General features: G+C 37.5%; 1 protein-coding gene across 5 annotated transcripts in view; it reads left to right on the forward strand.

The window, feature by feature from the left end:
- Window positions 1–18,527, forward strand: part of LOC121418240 (tubulin polyglutamylase TTLL5-like) — a 116,283-nt gene that overhangs the window by 83,115 nt on the left and 14,641 nt on the right. For all 5 annotated transcript variants that reach the window (XM_041611992.1, XM_041611989.1, XM_041611993.1 and 2 more), the window contains one exon: window positions 16,745–16,914. In XM_041611992.1, coding sequence (XP_041467926.1) covers window positions 16,745–16,914 — 170 coding nt within the window. The remainder of the gene's footprint in view (window positions 1–16,744; window positions 16,915–18,527) is intronic.

The raw sequence follows: 18,527 nt of genomic DNA on the forward strand, positions 1-18,527 counted from the left end.
TATAGTGCTTAAATTGTAGTAATAATTTTTTTTGAAGCGCTTTACATTGTGATTATTATTACTTATTATTACCCGGTCATCGAATCATGGCATCCCCCCCCCAACAATGTATACATTCTCTCCCCTCCTATCCAGGACCAGGGGAGCATCCCAACAAAATTGCAAGATTTAATTGCAAGGCATACATTACTACATAGGCTTTCACATCCTTCTGGGTACCCATTTAACACCTAGTTGGAGAGTGATTGATTGATTGATTGATTGATTTTATTCGTCAAGAAATATCACAAGAGATTACAATGAAATTGAAGAATACCTTGACAGGATAGCCCATGAAAGCCGAAAGGCTTATTTCCAATGGGGTCCTATAGTTAGTATAAAACATAACATATTGTAACAAAACTGGAATATGTAAAAAAGATAATAAAATACATACATGTTAGTGGCAAAGTGTATTACACTATTTTGAAAATTTAGAACTTTGTGTTTTCATTTATAGTGTGTGAGTGGCAATTTACCAGAAATCAAATATATTCAAATGTCATGATTCATTTTCTGTGCTGAGAAAACTTTGGATTTAAAACAGCCTTTCGGCATGTTATCTATTGACTGGCTGGGTGTGAAATTAGAAAAGACATTTCAAAAATTAGAGTGGAATCAGAGGTAGTTACTGTTTTATTCAAGCAAAGTAATCTGATCTCTAGCATTATTGCACACTTCCTCTTAGAAATTGGTTTAGGGCAGAAAATGGTATAGAATTATGCTTCAGTATTTCGGACTCCCCTCTGGAAGAGGAGGGGGTCCAAATATATAGGGTTTGAATTCCATGATGTACTTGTACATCCAATGGAGAATCAAACTGGAATGTGATACAAAATGTTATCAGATATACAAGATTCTGATTCATAGTGTTCAACATGAATGATTAATGCAAAAATGAATTAAAGAAGAATAATACCCTGGACAATTTTGAATTCAGATAAAAGAGAGAAATCAAAGAATTGGATCAATGAAAGTGTGAGGAAGATTGTTGAATAATAAGAAAGTTATGAGCATTTGAATATTGAGATCACTCTTGCTATGTTGATCCTCCCGTTGGCAATCCGACCAAGATCTGTGATGTCACACATATAAAACTTCCCTATATTTTGGTACATATTTCACTCAAATTGTCTTTTGTGTAAAATGTTTGTAAGATATTTTTTTAAAGAGAGGACATGTACTAGAGGTTTCACAACATTGTATCATGGATGAATCGTTAGATGATTGAAATTAGCTAAAAGACACGTTTTGGTTAAATGGTTATCATTATTATTATTATTGCTTTATATTTTCGGTTTCCGGGGGGGGGGGTGTATCTCCATTATAGCATTCGTGATCTTGAAATTCATATGCTTATATCTTTCTTAGTACTTGCCAATTTTACTACAAAAATATTTGTTGATCTTATTCTTTGATTTTCTGCTTTCACACAAGCTAATTTACTCCAGGGATTTGATTCTCCCTTAAACCAGATTTTGCATATTTGCATTTACAGTTAAGTTTGTTTCAAATTCTGCAACGAGGGTTTGACATAATGTAAAATTACCACCCAAGCGTTTGTACATGTATGTATGAATAAAAAATATGTGCCGTGTGGCTCTGGAAGAAAATGCGTAATTGCTGAGAAATGAGCAAAATAAGCAGGGACCTCCATCAAATGTCAAGTATTTTCTGAGCAATATTAATACACTGTCCCACCTATGCTTTCCTGTGTTAGTGATCATCAGAATTATCGGTTTTCGGCTAAGATTTCATGATTTCACAAAGATTAGTTTAGTACCAGATCTAGATAGATAATAATATGGTGACAACCTTGATTTAAATACTTTCTCCAGAAATAATCGTTTGCTGCAATTGCTATATTTAACCTAAATTCAGTAAAAAAAAATATATCAAGCATGCTGCTCAACTCCTGATAAAATCCTTCTCCTAGACAGGATGGAATTTTTCAATTTCTCCACCTTCCTCACCATTGACACATCTGTAATTGTTCTATTTATGATCCAGCTACATGTAAACTTGCCAGACCATGAGACCAGAACATTCTTGGTATAAGTTACCATGCTTTACTTTTTAAAGAGCCTGTTCGTGATGGAATGTTTTCCTGTTACCGCTGCTGACTGATTAAACATGTTGTATCCAAAATGGGTGGGTTTGTATGTGATGCGCGTGCCTTTTCAACTTGAATACTCACAGACTTTTCTTCTGTGGTGACACTCGAGTCATTTGATTGACATATGAAGTGAATGTACGGCACCCACGATGTAAAATAATGAATCCATGATATACTATAACAGGCATGCAGTGGCATGTAATATTCCAAATAACAATAATTCATTTTGGAGATTTCTAGGTACTTTGTACTAGAATGTCTTCTTTTTTGTTTTTTTATTATACCTAATACAGTAGTTCTCAAAAGTTAGTGAACCCCGCCGGAAAATGGGCATATTTAAATGGTTCAAGTTCTGCCATGTTTTAGATATTTAATCGTGAAGTCAGGTGATAAAATATTACATTCAATAAAGTTTGTGTCTCTCGGGCTTGCCGAACATCGCAGTGCTGTTGTCTACATTCAACACTCGGTATGAATGAGTGCATTTCGTGGTGCGGTTCACTAAACTTTTGAGTACAACTGTCTAAAGAGCAGGGGGAATATTGTCACTTCATCTAACTTGTTATTAATTGCTTATCAGCCTTATCCATTTTACACACAGTTGTGTCTCGAATAATGTCTTGAATTGATATCAAAAGTTCTAATTGTATTGATCACAATTAGACTAGATAAATATTCTTTTTAGAGGGGGGCATCGGGAGGGGGGGGGGACATCGTTCGCATTTTCCCCATGAACTCCAGAAATCATATATTGGTCAAATAGCATCTCAGAGTATGATCCATAAGGCATAATATCAACATTTTATTTGACAGGTTAAACATGCCTGCAGTCAATTCTACTTAAATTTGAAAAATTTAGTGTAATTTTTGTTCTTGGTTGGGAAGCATACCCTTCATGGGTACTTTTGATCAGTTATATTACAACCTTCTGAACCTAATGTTGCTCCGGTAACATAGCAGTTCCGGAAATATGTTTTTAATCCCCAGGAGCACTATTTTGCCTCTGCCAATATACTCACTTAGATTGGTAGGGTCAGTTCTCCGATCAAAGTACTTTGCTACAAATTTGAACCTCTTGGATATTTGATTTGGTTTGCCATTTAAAGGAACAAATTTATTGAATGTATTGTAGAAATAGAAGAGAAATGATTTTCTTAGTATTCAGAAAGGGGAGGGATGAGATTTAGAGAAATTGGATGAGATTAGGAGAAATTAAGGAGAATCAGCATAATTATGGTAATTTTTCTTTTGTTCAACACAGTTTGTGGACATGTTCATTGCAGAAAAAATGTCTGTCAATGTTCAAGTTTTGTTATTGATACAGAATTTGTCACTTTGATGAAACACTTTGTATTACTTTGATGTTTCATGTTCAAATAAGATACCAACCTATGTGATTTACATAGCTAATTTAGTTTGATGGTTGAACAAGAAAAACAGATAATTGCTGTTATGATTACAATGTCGGGATGCTTTTCATTTTTCTGATTTTGCTTCTGAACATTGCTCGAATTGAAAAAAAAAAACTTAGAATCAGTTTTCAAACTACCAGAAGGGGTTGCTGGTCATCACATTCTCATTCATCTGACCAGGCGCGGATCCAGGGGGGGCACTTTTGAAAAGAAAAATTTAAATTTGTAATGTAAAAATGCCATTGAAACCGAGGTGTGCCCACTCATTTTTTTTTTTGCTTGTCAAAATTTTTTCGGGTACGAAATATCCTTAACTTGTGGTTAAAAACCCTTTTTTTTGGGGGGGGGGCTTGTCAAAATTCCCCCCCCCCCTTGGAAAATCCTGGATCCGCCCCTGCGTCTGACGATCTGTGTGTGGGCTCTTGATGTTATCTGAAGAACAGACATCGATTACTACATTGATTAAATGTAGTCATACCAAACCCATTGGCTTCGTCTTCATCCATTGAATACTATAGCTGAATAATGATGAATTACCTGGTCTTGATTGCAATTGCCATGCGTGGGTAGAAATGTTTCCGTGAAGGTACCTTAGAGGACCAACATGCAGTCCTGGGACAGCCACCAAGGACCTAACCCCAAGCAGCTGACGCATGACACGCCACCGTCAAGGGTGCAGTATCCATTCTAAACCCAATCAGCAATATAAATTGAGGCATTGTTTGCTGCCATTGTTTGTTCAAAATTTGTTTCAGATTTAGCCTATAGAAACATGTCATCTTTCATTTCGGAGGGCTCGTTAATCATGCAGTTCCTCTTTTTAAACTTCCAGACCACCAGAAGATGAAGTATAGGCTGCAAGAGGGTGTCTTTCCAAGGTTGGGTTGTGACTCTAGTTTGTTTTGCTTTTGTTGTTTTTTGTTGATATTTACATCTTGGTAATTGTTCAATCAAGGTCAGTTTCCAGGCAGGTGTATTCTGTGTCAGGGACTATCATTTTCAGATCGGTATGCTACAGACACCGGTGAAAGCGACTCCAGACAATGGCATACATGTACCATTCGTTAGTTTGGACTCCAATCGGGAACTGCTACTGTAGGTGTGTTCAATTTTGATTTTCAAATTTAAACAGAAATATGAATCATGATTGAGAACACAATACAGAACGCAAACACAATCAGCGTTGCACCATTCAGTGTCAAAAATATAAAGCTGATTGAACGTCTATCGTCTTTTTAATTTTCCTGCTCTTGTTTATAGCGCAGCCTGCTGCACAGTTTGACCCATCACAAGAAAGTCAATTCTGGCACATGCTTGTGTAGGCTTCCACTGCAATCACAAGAAATGTCAATTCTGAGGAGAAAATTCAAAAAGTTTGTATTTCCTGTAGTGAAATAAAAAATAAATATTGAGTTGAAGTCATCAGTCACTGAGTTGTGAAATTAGATGAAACTTTAAAATATCATGACTTTCATATTCTGCATCCGATTTTGATAAAATTTTCAATGTTATGCTTGTTGGATTTTTCTCCTTTTATTCAAATAAATTTTTGTTGGGGTGGACTTGTCCTTTGAAATGTAATCACTTTCATATTTTACTTCCAATTATGGTGAAATTTTCTATTTTATGCTTTTTGGATTTTTCTCCCTTTTTTGTCCTGAAAACATGACAGAAACTTTGGAAGCAATCAGTTGTTTCTCACTAAAAGATTTCCCTTGAAACTATTAGCTAGTATAATGAAAACATTTCTATGCTTTCTTCTATTAAAATTCAAAAATGTGAAATAATTCAGCATAATAGAGCATTCAGTACATTCAAATTTGCAAAAATTAATATCAAAAGAGTACTGCTTCTTGAATACTAAAAATGTGTCATACGGTAGTCCTCTACTGTGCCGAGTCTGATCTTTCGGATTTTTGCATATAGTAGTGCTGAGATGAGCGATGATGCCCTGGTGCAATTCAATTTGTTGCTATGGAGCAGTTGCCATGGTAACATCATAGTGAAACCAAAAGTTTTGTTAGATGAAGCCCCAACTGAGATTTCTGTGAATGAGAGTAGTGTGAAGTTACCACAACAGCCACTTCACCTTTTGTACTCCAGCCATCTGCCCTAGTTATCATGGTCCAAATGCTGCCAACCAGCCAACGATCGAGAAAAAGCATAGTGTAGAATGTCTCTAAATATCGGTAATTACATTGACACTTCCAGCCTATTGTTTAGTATTGGAGGGTGCTATTTTTTGTTTTTCTATCTTTTGCTTTAATAGTCCCACCTATTTCAAATCCCTTTTGAGTAAATATTCTCTCTTGTTATTAACATGGATTCATGATTGAAGTGTATAGCTTTATGACAAAACTACAAATAGTGGCAATAATGAATTCAATATTTACAAGGACTGGACTGTTTCCCTCATTGGTTGCCACATTTTACCCTGCCCCCCCCCCCCCTTTGCCTTATACCCTTTTCATAAACCTATCCTCCAATTAGCCGCCTAAGAGTAATGCGGATAATTCAATAAAAATTGCGTTCATAAACTCCGAAAATAAGCCGCATTATTTTTACGAGCGCCCGTCCTGAAAAAGGCGGATGATCGCCATGACAACTGGACACGCCCCCTCCGATGCGGTTGTGTTGGAAAAGGGTGACCTTGTGACCGCACCATGGCAATTATCCGCATTATTTGGAAATGCGTTCATAAACTCAAAATCTTATCCGATGCCGCTATTATGCGGATAATAGCAGCATCAGAGTAATGCGGATAACTCTTGTCCTCCTTCAATTTTACGACCAAATTATGCTGCTATTAGCCGCCTAATTCATTTTAATTGGGTTTATGAAAGGGGTATAATATCTTCACTTTATCGTTTTCTCAACCCTAGTCCTTGCTTTCTACCCCAAAAAATAATGATAATAACTAAATAAATACATACATGTAATTGAAAAAAAGGGAAATAAAGAAAGAAATGAATAATCAAAATTGAAATTGTTTCAGATATTTCTTAATGAATAAACAAAGAAATGAATAATCAAAATTGAAATTGTTTTGGACATTTCTTAATTTTTTTGTGCTAAAAGCGAGAATATGTGTGGTATCATGAAATGAATATATACAAACCTTCTAGTCGTCGCCTGTCATCCGAACGGATATGGCAGTGCGAAATCCATTTCAGAGAAATTTGACTTAAAAGTTTACATTAATTTGCAGTTTTCTCCCAACCCGTACAAGATATTTATTGCTATAAAAATATGTGGTAGGGAAGACAAAAACAAGTCCAACTCTTAATGTGCCATTCACTGTAATCAGCTAGTGCCATTTTTTCAGCGAGTCTATATTTGATTGCTTTAAAAAGGGAATCACTCCTGAGACAATAATGTTTGATAAACCTCTTGACCATAAGCTGAACTGAACAATGGAATCACTCAGGCAATGCACTCCTCAAAATGCAATAGGCATAACAATAGCTGTATGACCATTGCACAAAAATATGTTCGTGGCACTCCAGTGGATGCACAGATTTTATTTTTGCACATAACAGAGAAGTAGAGAAGATATCGCAAGTGTCATGGGATTAGAACCCGGACCTTGTGATTCAATATCCAGACACCAATCCAATGGGCCTCAACACCCGTACATGTAGGAATTAGATAAGAATTTAAGAGAGATGATTCAACAACTTTGATGGAGAGGAAAAACCTGATTCAGGGTGCAACATGAAAAGATTTTTTTTTATATAAACATGCAATCTCCTAATTTGACCCAATTTACTCAAAATGTACTGGCCTATTCTTTCTCACAAAATAGTGCCAAATTTGTAAATAACTGTTAAATTGATAAAAACTTCAAAGTGGTTTTGTTTGAATAGTTTGATGGGTTGCAGGAACGCGCTCTCTGATGTGGATTTCCTTAGCCAGAGGCAGACACTATTGGCCATTACAATACTTTCTTCCATTGGGGGGTCAGAAAAGTGCTTTTACCGGAAACATACAGTAATCCTATCCCACTTGTACATATTTTGCATTAGAAAATATTGAAGTTTTAAGATTTGTTTATATTTTTCAAGGCAAGCTTTGGTTGCCATGGTAAGTTATCTGTGATAACGATAACAGAGCTGCCAACTGTAAAGAAAAAGTAATATAAGTTTTATGATTTTCATGTCATATTATGCCATGACACTTTTGACCTTAATTATGCTTTTGAGGCAAGATAGGTATATACACATTGTGCAGTGGTGAAATTTACTTGCCTGACTATGCAAGCTAGTGCTTCACAAAAGTTAGCCTCCTGCATATTCCTGACAACCACCCTGTAGGGTTGGCAAAACTTGGACATAAGAGTAATCAAGTATCACTGAACATCCTGTGTGAGTTTCAGGTCACATGATCAAGGTCAAAGGTCATAAGGTCAATGAATTTTTGGCCAAGTTGGGGGTCTTTGTTGAATTACCATCATAACTTTGAAAATTTATGGATCTGATTTATGAAACTTGGACATAAGAGTAATCAAGTGTCACTGAACATTCTGTGCGAGTTTCAGGTCACATGACCAAGGTCAAAGGTCATTTAAGGTCAATGAACTTTGGCCATGTTGGGGGTCTTTGTTGAATTACCATCATAACTTTGAAAATTTATGGATCTGACTTATGAAACTTGGACATAAGAGTAATCAAGTGTCACTGAACATCCTGTGCGAGTTTCAGGTCACATGACCAAGGTCAAAGGTCATTTAAGGTCAATGAACTTTGGCCATGTTGGGGGTATTTGTTGAATTACCATCATAACTCTGTAAGTGTGATGGTCTAGCTTATAAAACTTGGACATAAGAGTAAGCAAGTATCATTGAACATCTCATGCAAGTTTCAGGTCACATGACTAAAGTCAAACTTCGTTTATGGTCATTGAACTTTGGCCATTTTGGAGGTTATTAGATTGCTGTCATAACTTTCAAAGTTTGTAGATATAGTTTAAAAAATGTGGATATAGAGGTAATCAAGTATCACTAACAAGTCTTAGGTCATGTGATCAAGGTCAAATGTCATTTATTGTCAATTAACATAGTATTGTATCATTATATAAATGGTGTTTTTTGTGAATGATTATCTTATAGTAGTTTTTAAAGTCAGCACTGCTGCTATATTGAATCGCGTGATGCATGTGTGGCAGCCAGAGACACTCTACTTGTTTTTTTTTTATGTGGACGATCTCATGAAAGATGACTGTACATCACTTGTATCTCTTACACTGCCCCTTTTCAGTTTTTTAATGTAGAATGTAATCAGTGTAAATACTCTGGATAGGAAAGTTACCACTTTCTCACAGTTCTAGCCATTCGTAACATTTAAGGTACATGGTAACAACAATTGTTATTATGTAAGGATTCTCATAAAACTTTTACTGCTAATCTTATCTATATTTGCTGCTAAATTGGTAATAGATGATCACCCTTTTTTCCATCTATGATTTAATAGCAGCATGAAGAAAATTGTCTGTGTTCATATATACTGTAGATCATGAACTCATTTTTATGAGTAGATGGAAATGAAGGGTCAAGGAACTCATCCCTTGTTATTCAGTAAGACAGAATACATACTTGTAACATATTTCCAAGAAAGTCCATTATTTCTCTCTGTAACTCGAGATAAAAAGAAACGAGGAACGTGATGGTTGGGCGTTCATGATAACAGCCGACCCAACTGCTAGTTTCGTTGTGATTAGCAGTCTTTTGAACAGTTTGAATCCTTCACTGATTGGATCTATCAATTGAGGTGATGCGTTGCCATGGAGATGCATCAACTGAGTGTCCCATCTCACCTTGGTTCAATGCCTGAGTGCCCCTTCTCAACCTTCACATGGCTCTCTCTCTCTCCCTCATCACCATCATCTGTTCTTATCAAATAGCATTACAAAGAATACATTGGCTTTCCTTGCTAATCTCACATCCATCTAATCTTGCTTCTATCATTTTTCAAGTGGAATATAACATTTTCTTGAGGAATACACAGAATTATGCTGTTCATCTCTTTCCTAGAATTTTTAGTGTGGGCACCTGTAAGCAGATATTAGGTAATATCTTTGCTCATAGCTCATGAAGAATTGCCTGAGAATTCTATATTATAATGTACAGTTTAGATCATTTTTAATAGTGTACAAAACTTGTGTTATATCTCAGTGTAATGCTCATTGTTAAAACTTTTAACAAGTTGTTTGAAAAGTTAGAAAAATTGTTTAAAAGTTTGAGCAATATTTGTTAGAGTGACAGGCTTAAACAACATGCTTAAAATTTTAAACAGCATTTGTACAGTGCATCTTCTGAAATCGCTGGTCTAATAGATGAATAAAGGCAAGTTGAATTAATCCTCTCATAGGTTAACTAGTTGAGCACCATGCTATGATGTCATTAAGTGTTTGATTCTAATCTATTTATACTTTGTAACATTTGTACAGACAACTCCGGGGGGGGAGGGGGGCATTCGACCAAAAAAGTGGTAGGGATGTGCCGTGGGAGAGACATAAAACGGGGGCCTTGGAGTGGGCTTATTGTAAAAAGGAGGGTCCTCAGAACGGGCTTCGGAACTACTATTTTGTGAAAACGGGGGTCCTTGGAACGGATCGCCAGCGTGTGAGTACAGTACATGCATATGCATCCCTATGGAACGGGCATTAGTGCATGATGCAGCAAGCGCGGCCTCCGCCGGGTGGGCTCGGGCAGAGACGATGCTCAAACAGCGCTCTGGCGGCCGCTTCTCACCAAAATTGCAGCAGATCAATGCGACCGGAACAGCGTAACGAAAAATATGCGAAGCTTTGAAGCGGATTTCTTTCTTCTTTTTTTCTCGATAAGAACAAAATGCCATGCCTTGGAGCGGCTTTCTTTGTTTTTTTTTCTCAATAAGGCAAAAATGCTATGCCTTGGAACGGAAATTTGGGTGTAAAAATGGGGGTCCCCTCCGCGGCACATACCCACTATGCATTATATACTGAGTGCCGCGCCCCCCCCCCCCCCCCCCCCCGGGAGACAACTGTATAAAATGGGTCTGTGAGCACTAAACCATAGGGGAGGTACCTTCAGGAGATAGCGATGGATGGCCTTAAATCATTTACTCTTTGCCGGCATCTCCAGAGAAACATTTTATCTTTTCTTCAACACCTTCCTATTGGCACGTAGAACCAATCCAATCTCCTTGGTGGTCTGGTCGACTTTCCCCCCTCCTACATGGGCAGAAAAACAATTTACAGTATCTCCCCTTGAGGGTTGGCAACCAGAAAGTTTGATTTGAAACTAACTCTCTGTCTCTAATGTACTGCATCAGAGCTTGCCAGGGGGGGGGGGGCGTTTCATAAAGCTGCTCGTTAGATATGAGAGACTATAAGAACAAATGGTGAACCTTTCTTACGCACTAAACCATCGCCAATGAATATACCATTTACCACAAGAAAGGATCACCAGTCGTTCCTAAAGTCGCTCTTACAAACAGCTTTATGAAACAACATCTGGTAGTTTCATAAAGAGAGGATTATAATATATCGGTATACAAACTTCAGAATCGTGAAAAGAACTAGAATATATGTAGTAAAGTCACACCAGAAGATATTCTTCTTCTCATCCTCTGGTATTTGTGCTTATGAAGAATATGTGGAATATACAATGCATTACATTATTTGTTTTATAAACTTCCATCCCCCCCGGATATGTTCCTGAATAGCATCAAATTCCTGTAAAAACAGATAATATTGCTTTAATAGTTTCTAATATTCAACTTGATCATGCAAATTAGAAGCAGTCTTACTGTATCTTCTTGTAACTTTTAACAAAACAGTTGTACTGCTTACTGAAACATCCATTTTCAAGAAAAGTGGCCTTAGTTTTAGGATTTCCAGCCATTTCCCCCTGTCTATCTATGAGGATAGAATGAGGAAGAGAACGTCTTTGAAAGAACCAAATGTAAACTTGGGATTTAGATATCGACCAGGGAGCATCTTGGGCATGAAGGTTTTGATAAAGAAATCCTCCTGGATTTAAGGGCCTCTTCACATGGACATGCTGAGCTCCTCTTTGATTTTGTCAATTGGTCCCAATTATATAGAATTACATACAATCTAGGGGAGGAAACCGATATAGACTGAAGAGGTTGGGTAGTGGAAACAGTCCTGTATGTCTTGGGGGCCATCCTTGGTACATGGCAGGGTAAGTAGGGTTCATTGTCAGGGGCTGTGGGTCCATGTGTTTGTTGTTTACAACCAAATCTCCAACCTTCATCGCTGATCCTTCCTATTCAACAACAAAAGACACAGATAAACCTCTCCATAAATTGTTTGTGGAATCTCAAACTTTCCAGTGCTGCAAAAGTCATCAATGATCAATGCCATCGTGTGGGACTATGCTCTGTAAAAAAAAAATCGTGCTAAACTGTCTATGTGCCGGTTATGAACGATGCTTCAACATATAATATCTGATGATGTTATGGGGAAAAAATATAAGTTGTACTGCTATCAGGATCAGTCTGTATGGCATTTTTAAGCCAGATGACCACTTTCAAAGGCATTGTCAGAAGTTTATTCGATTAATTGAGCATTTTGATGATTTAGATGAATAGTATGTGTGATATACTGGAACTTACAACTGAAACCCAACTAAGTTAAAAATCACTGAATCAGAAAAGCACTTGTGGATTCATCTAAATGATAATAATATTAGGCATTTATATAGCGCCATCTATCTAGAAATATTCTATTCCGAGGCGCGTTATTATTATCATTACCCTGGCTTTAGCTCGAGCTGCCTCTAAGCGCTCATGCATTCAAGGAGTTAATCCTGCCGGGTACCCATTCACCTCACCTGGGTCGAGTGCAGCACAATGTGGATAAATTTCTTGCTGAAGGAAATTACGCCATGGCTGGGATACGAACCCATGACCCTCTGTTTCAAAGTCAGAAGACTTATCCACTGGGCCACAACTCTCCACACTATATAATAATATTCCGCATTTATATACCACTGAACATAATGTCTCTACGCGCTTTACAGATATATTATTACACCTTTCATCGGATCCTTGCATGCCCGCATACAATGTATGCACCTTTTCCACTCCCTGGGAGCATTCCAACAAGTGTTCCAAAACTCAATTGCTATAGGCATACTACATAGGCTTTCGCATACTACCGAGTACCCATTTAACACCTGGCTGGAGAGTGGCATTTTGTGGATTGATGTCTTGCCAAAGGACACTAGGCCATGGTGGGATTCGAACACATGACACTCTGATTACGAGGCGAGTGTCAGAACTGCTACACCACGGCGCTTCCACAATAATAATTTCTTACAGACATATAATACCAGATATACATGTATATAGTCTCTATGCATGTGGAAGATTTACAGGATTAAAGGGATGCTCCAAGCTAAAATGGAGACACATCATTTACACATGTATGAAAAAATGAAACAATTATGATTTCATGTAATAACATAAGAAGAAGGAATGTGGGGATGTGAGATCATCAACCCACCCAATGAATATTTACGACAACGTGCACATAACTTTTTCACAAAATATTGCTATACTTCAATATTTTGATGAAATTTTCAGCATTTTGCTCTGTGAATTTTACTCCATTTTATTTAGATATAAACAATTCTCAGCCCAGAGCATCCCTTTTATACTTGTAAACACTTTTTAAAAAGATATGCTTTTGATACATATTCGGATCTTTCAAAGTTTGTTATTGATAAAATGTAATGAATTAGGTTTACATACAGTTTCGGTGATGCACAGCATTTGTATAGCGCCATATATCTGTCAAAGACATTCAAAGGCGCATCGGAGGAGCCAGCCAATCTGGGTCGCCTACAAGGGCACGCACACAGAACTGTGACCCGCAGATCTCTCCTCCCGATAACCGGTTGGGGGAATGCAGGTGGACCACTACACCGGGGTTTCCCCCTACTCTTATTCGAATAGTGCAGTGGGTTCTTAACATGCAAAGGTGGTGATTCTCCTCTACACGGGGCCTCCATTTAACGTCCCATCCGAGGGACGGAGTGTTTTCCACTGTAACATAGCCTGCATCTATAAAACAGGGGAGAGACGTTTACGCACAATGCACTGGCTTCAGTCATCTGAACCAACAATCTTTGGTTCAACGGGCAGACGCTTTACCGACTGAGCCAACTTCGCTCTCATATTTTCCCAAAATTGACCTGTCTACTGGGCAGTATGTCATGGTTTCTTTACTTGTTTGCTGCTGTAATCATTTAGCAGTTGAATTTATATGTATATGTACAAACACCTTATGTGGATTTTTTTTTATTCTGGGATTTATGTCTGATAACTTTTTATTGAGCTTCATATTTGAATTGAAGAGGTAATAAATTTGGGAGATAGTACATTCACTGGAAGAGCGTATTGTGGTTTCCTTGGTTTTGAAGAAAATAAAACTGCACGACAAACTTTGACTATGACACCTGACTTAAGCAGACTAAACAGGTACAGTGTAAAGAATGATCATAAGGTGTCGAGGAATAATAATGGTGTAGGCCCCCTGTTTCAAGATATCAGAAGGCATGGAGAAAAGTTGGCAACCATCTGTTTCTAATCGCTTTCACGTGTTACTTTTCCAACCTGGTACAAGGAATCTAATTTTTTCACACCACCCCTCTCTCTCTCCATACAATAGAGAGCTAATGCTTCTTCCGACTCTCAGCGGACTTCAGCATACAAGTGAATGTCACTTTGGCAGAGATCCCAGAATTCAATCAATTTTTAACAATTTCTGACAACAGTGGAATATAAAGTGGAGTAAAGACCACCCCTCCATCCATGAAGTTAGACGTCGGGAGTTTAAGTGAAAGTTTGCGTCTATGTCAGAGCCAGATGGTTCGGGTCAGCCATTGTTTATAAACGCACTCATTTATCCATAGCAACCACCATTTACACTGGTAAATGGTTAATGAGAGGCCTTGCCACAAATCCCATCCTAAAAATTTATCTGAAGATCGTGTGATATTACAAACTGTCACCATTCTGAACATCTGCCTTTACCGATCCTGATTTATTTATTAGTTGGCCTTACTCGATTGCATCCAATCTGTTATACCCTTTTCATACACCCATCCTCCAATTAGCCGCCTAAGAGTAATGCGGATAATTCAATAAAAATTGCGTTCACAAACTCCGAAAATAATCCGCACTATTTTTACGAGCGCCCGTCCTGAAAAAGGCGAATAATCGTCATGACAACTGGACACGCCCCCTCCGATGCGTTGGTGTTGGAAAAGGGTGACCTTGTGATTATTTGGAAATGCGTTCATACAGTCAAAATCTGGTCCCGATGCTGCTATTATGCGGATAATAGCAGCATCAAAATAATGCGGATAACTCTGGTCCTCCTGCGATTTTACGACCAAATTATGCTGCTATTAGCCGCATAATTGGGTTTATGAAAGGGGTATTAGATTCACGTTTCAATTATGCATAAATTAATTCTGGGAAGCATGTTATGAAGAATCTTTGTCAGTGGTTTTACAGACCAAGATGCTCTCAGCCGATAAGATTTGCGGATTCCCTATAGCTTATAACATTTGACAGTCAAAGTCACTGATAAATCTCATCATGCAATGCTCTTTGGAGATGAGGAAGGGAATAAGTATTACCAAGACAACTTTATATCAGTCATCAATCATTCATCTGAAAATCGCTTAATCTTTGTTTGACTTCAGTAGTAACTCTTCTTTTTTTTCAAAATAAAAGAAACAGCGTTCATGACTACATCTCAGTGGTGTACAAAAAAAATTAATAATAATGATAATGAAAAATAAATGATTATAATAATGAAGATAATAATGAAAATTCACAACCTAGGAAAAAAAAGAGAAAAGGAAATAAATGTAAAGAGAGAAGGATGAAATATATTATTTCTGGATATGTCAAGATCTTATCACAAAATTTGATTTTTGTAATAAAATTTTGAAAATTTTGCCTGATACTATAAATATATCTGGTCCCCTCATATTTTTTGGCTCATTACGCCACTGCTACATCTAGTTCAATTTTTTGTATAATTAGAGTTTGTGACACAATCAGACCAACAATATGGGAGAACTGATCTAGAAGTGGTAGCAATAGCAGCAAAAAACTAATCCGTCTCAGCTGTTAATAAACAGAACTAATCAGATGCCAATCTATCAAGGAGATGTACATGTAGGGTTTTCAGGCTCAAATTTGTCCACTTCCTAACAAGATGGGAGATGAATAATTGCAGCTATGCATTTTTCTCTTAAATTGCTTGTATTGCAATAATTGTAACTAGATATTCTGTGTATCTATTTGATTGTTGATATGATATATCATAACTAACCTTCAAATATAAGTTGGATTATGCTATAGTACCAGTATCATCAATCAAAAATCCAGTCCTTTTCAATATTGTTTTATGACTATGACGTCAATACTATAATACTTTAGAAATCAAGGGGAAATGCATTTGATAATTATCTAATGAATTGATAACTAAAATTCTCTGTTTATAATTCTAAATTTAGCAATACCTGTTAACCAGTAATATATATTTATCCTATAATTGATTCGATATTTGTAATGCATGTTAAAAATAAACTCTCGATAGTAAAATTTGACAGTGTAACCTGGCCTTCAACTCAAAGCTATTAAATCAACGATGTATGCCTATAGTAACTAGTAAAGGCCTGGTCACACTGCCCGAGCGTTGTTGGAGCGGTCGTGAAGCGGTAGGGAGAGAGGGTCGAATTTCGCTCACAAAATTGGGGAAAAAATCGAAAACAAAATAAAAACAATTGAAATCGAAAATGGTGAATGGTAGCGAGCGGTGATGATTTTTTCTCTCCGCTCCATCAACGCTCGGGCGGTGTGACCAGGCCTTAAGGGGCTACATCTGTATATAGATTTCTGAATATCTGAGTCTTTTTTTTTCTTCATATGTCAATTAATTACTCTATTTCTCCAAATGAGAATTTATACACCACAATCTCAACATTTGTACCAGTCCAGTTGCCACTAATATCCTCTTTGGGGGGTCAATTGAAAATAATGGTAATAAAGGGTTTTTCATTTGAATTTTTCATCCGTTAAATTTGAATTGTTTGAATTAGCTTTTCCTTGTTGTTACAACTAAATAAAGGAATATATTCATTTTTTTTCAGATTGCCCAAGCACATACCAATGCATCAGCTTTACGTGATGCCATCCACAGGAGTTCATCAGCATCATCGGTCAACAATAATTCATCATCTTCATCTCCTAACCGCCAACCACGTCCGCCTCCACAGTCTGCTAATGCCCGTAAACCGATCAGCACCAAGCGTCTAGCGAGGTATAAAAAATATCCAGTTATGAATTAAACAAAACAGCCATCATGTATCGCATTCACTAACTTGTGTTGCCCTTGAAATGTAGAGAGTCTATGAAGTTATCTATTGATTCATGTATATAGTTATAAGAGCTTTGATCCCATCTTTTACTCATGTTTTGTGATATTCTATTTCATTTTCATTTACAATCAATCCAAACTTTGAAAATAAGCAATCTTTAGACATAACAGTACTGTACTTAATGTATTCTTCAAGATACTTTTTGTGACTGGTCAATATGGAACAAAAAAGTTGCCCAGGCCATGGGAGTGGGGGGGGAGGTTAAGTGATTGTCCTTTCTATGCAGTTTAAATTAAATGACACTGTATCATTAATTTTTGTCTCACCCACCAGAGGTGAAGGCGAGACTTCCTTTCTATGCAGTTTAAATTAAATGACACCGTATCACTAATTTTTGTCTCACCCACCAGAGGTGAAGGCGAGACTTAGGGATCCAAATGTTGTCCGTCCGTCACAAACATTATGCATACTTGCCAACCATTCCGATATTGGCGGAATCATCCTGATTTTTTATTGCCAATTCCGCATTACGAATATCAACTCCATAATTCCGATTTTCATTAATTTTTACATTGATAATACTGAAAAAACGGCTGGAGCGAAGGTTAGACCAATCTGAAACTTTCGGACACCTGGATATCGCGATATCCCAAATAGCATTATTTTTCCACTAACTGAACACACTCTTGTACGTAGTTTTTCACTTTGCCTATCTCACATGTCTTGCACATTGCAGAAGCGCGTGCAAACACAGCTAGAGCGACAACACATGCAAATACAATGCATGCTGCGATGTCGCGAGCGCGAGTATACCTCGCTGCTAACCCAGGAAGCTTCGGCCTGTGCCGGGTTACCGACGGGCCGGAGCTCCGTGGGTTACCGCGCTGCAAGTGCATTCGTGTGGAAACGTAAGATCCAGCTCAATGATCGTCGGATTAATGGCCAAAGGATATAGTTTTCCGTGAAATTTTGAAGCCAAAATTACAAATTTAGTGTGTGGAAACTGGATACCGTCGCCAATGCGTAGTTTGGATTGTGAATGTGAGTTGTGACTGTGATTCCGATCGTTATACAGACAGTGCATGGGTGCACTGGGCAGTGACTGAGTACCGGTACCTAGCCCAGTCGCGGCCCGCCCGCTTAGCGGGTCGGAGCACCCTGGGCCTGGGTTTAGTGAGTACCGTACCGGTGCATTTGCAATTGCATAAGTTCATGTGTAAGTTACATATGCATTTAGACTGTTAGTCTGTTTTCGTGAAATAAAGCCAAAATTATTTAGAAATACAAGGAGTATTCTGAGAAATATCCAGTTATTATTGTAATGGAAATACATGTTTTTGAAGTAAAAAATATGGTACAATTTCATGAAATGAATCCTGTTGATTTTCCTGTTTCATATTTCATTACTTTGGGACAAAATTAAGATATTTTTCTTCTTTGTGGACAGGTAAAAGGCACTTCAAAAGTGAAGGAAAGCCCCCCATTTCTTTTTCTAAAATTCCAAAAATTTCTTACCGTGGCAGGGGGGTACCCCCACACCCTTCCCGCGCAAAAT

This window comes from Lytechinus variegatus, chromosome 7 (assembly GCF_018143015.1).
Source record: "Lytechinus variegatus isolate NC3 chromosome 7, Lvar_3.0, whole genome shotgun sequence".
In the NCBI taxonomy this organism is placed as follows: Eukaryota; Metazoa; Echinodermata; class Echinoidea; order Temnopleuroida; family Toxopneustidae; genus Lytechinus; species Lytechinus variegatus.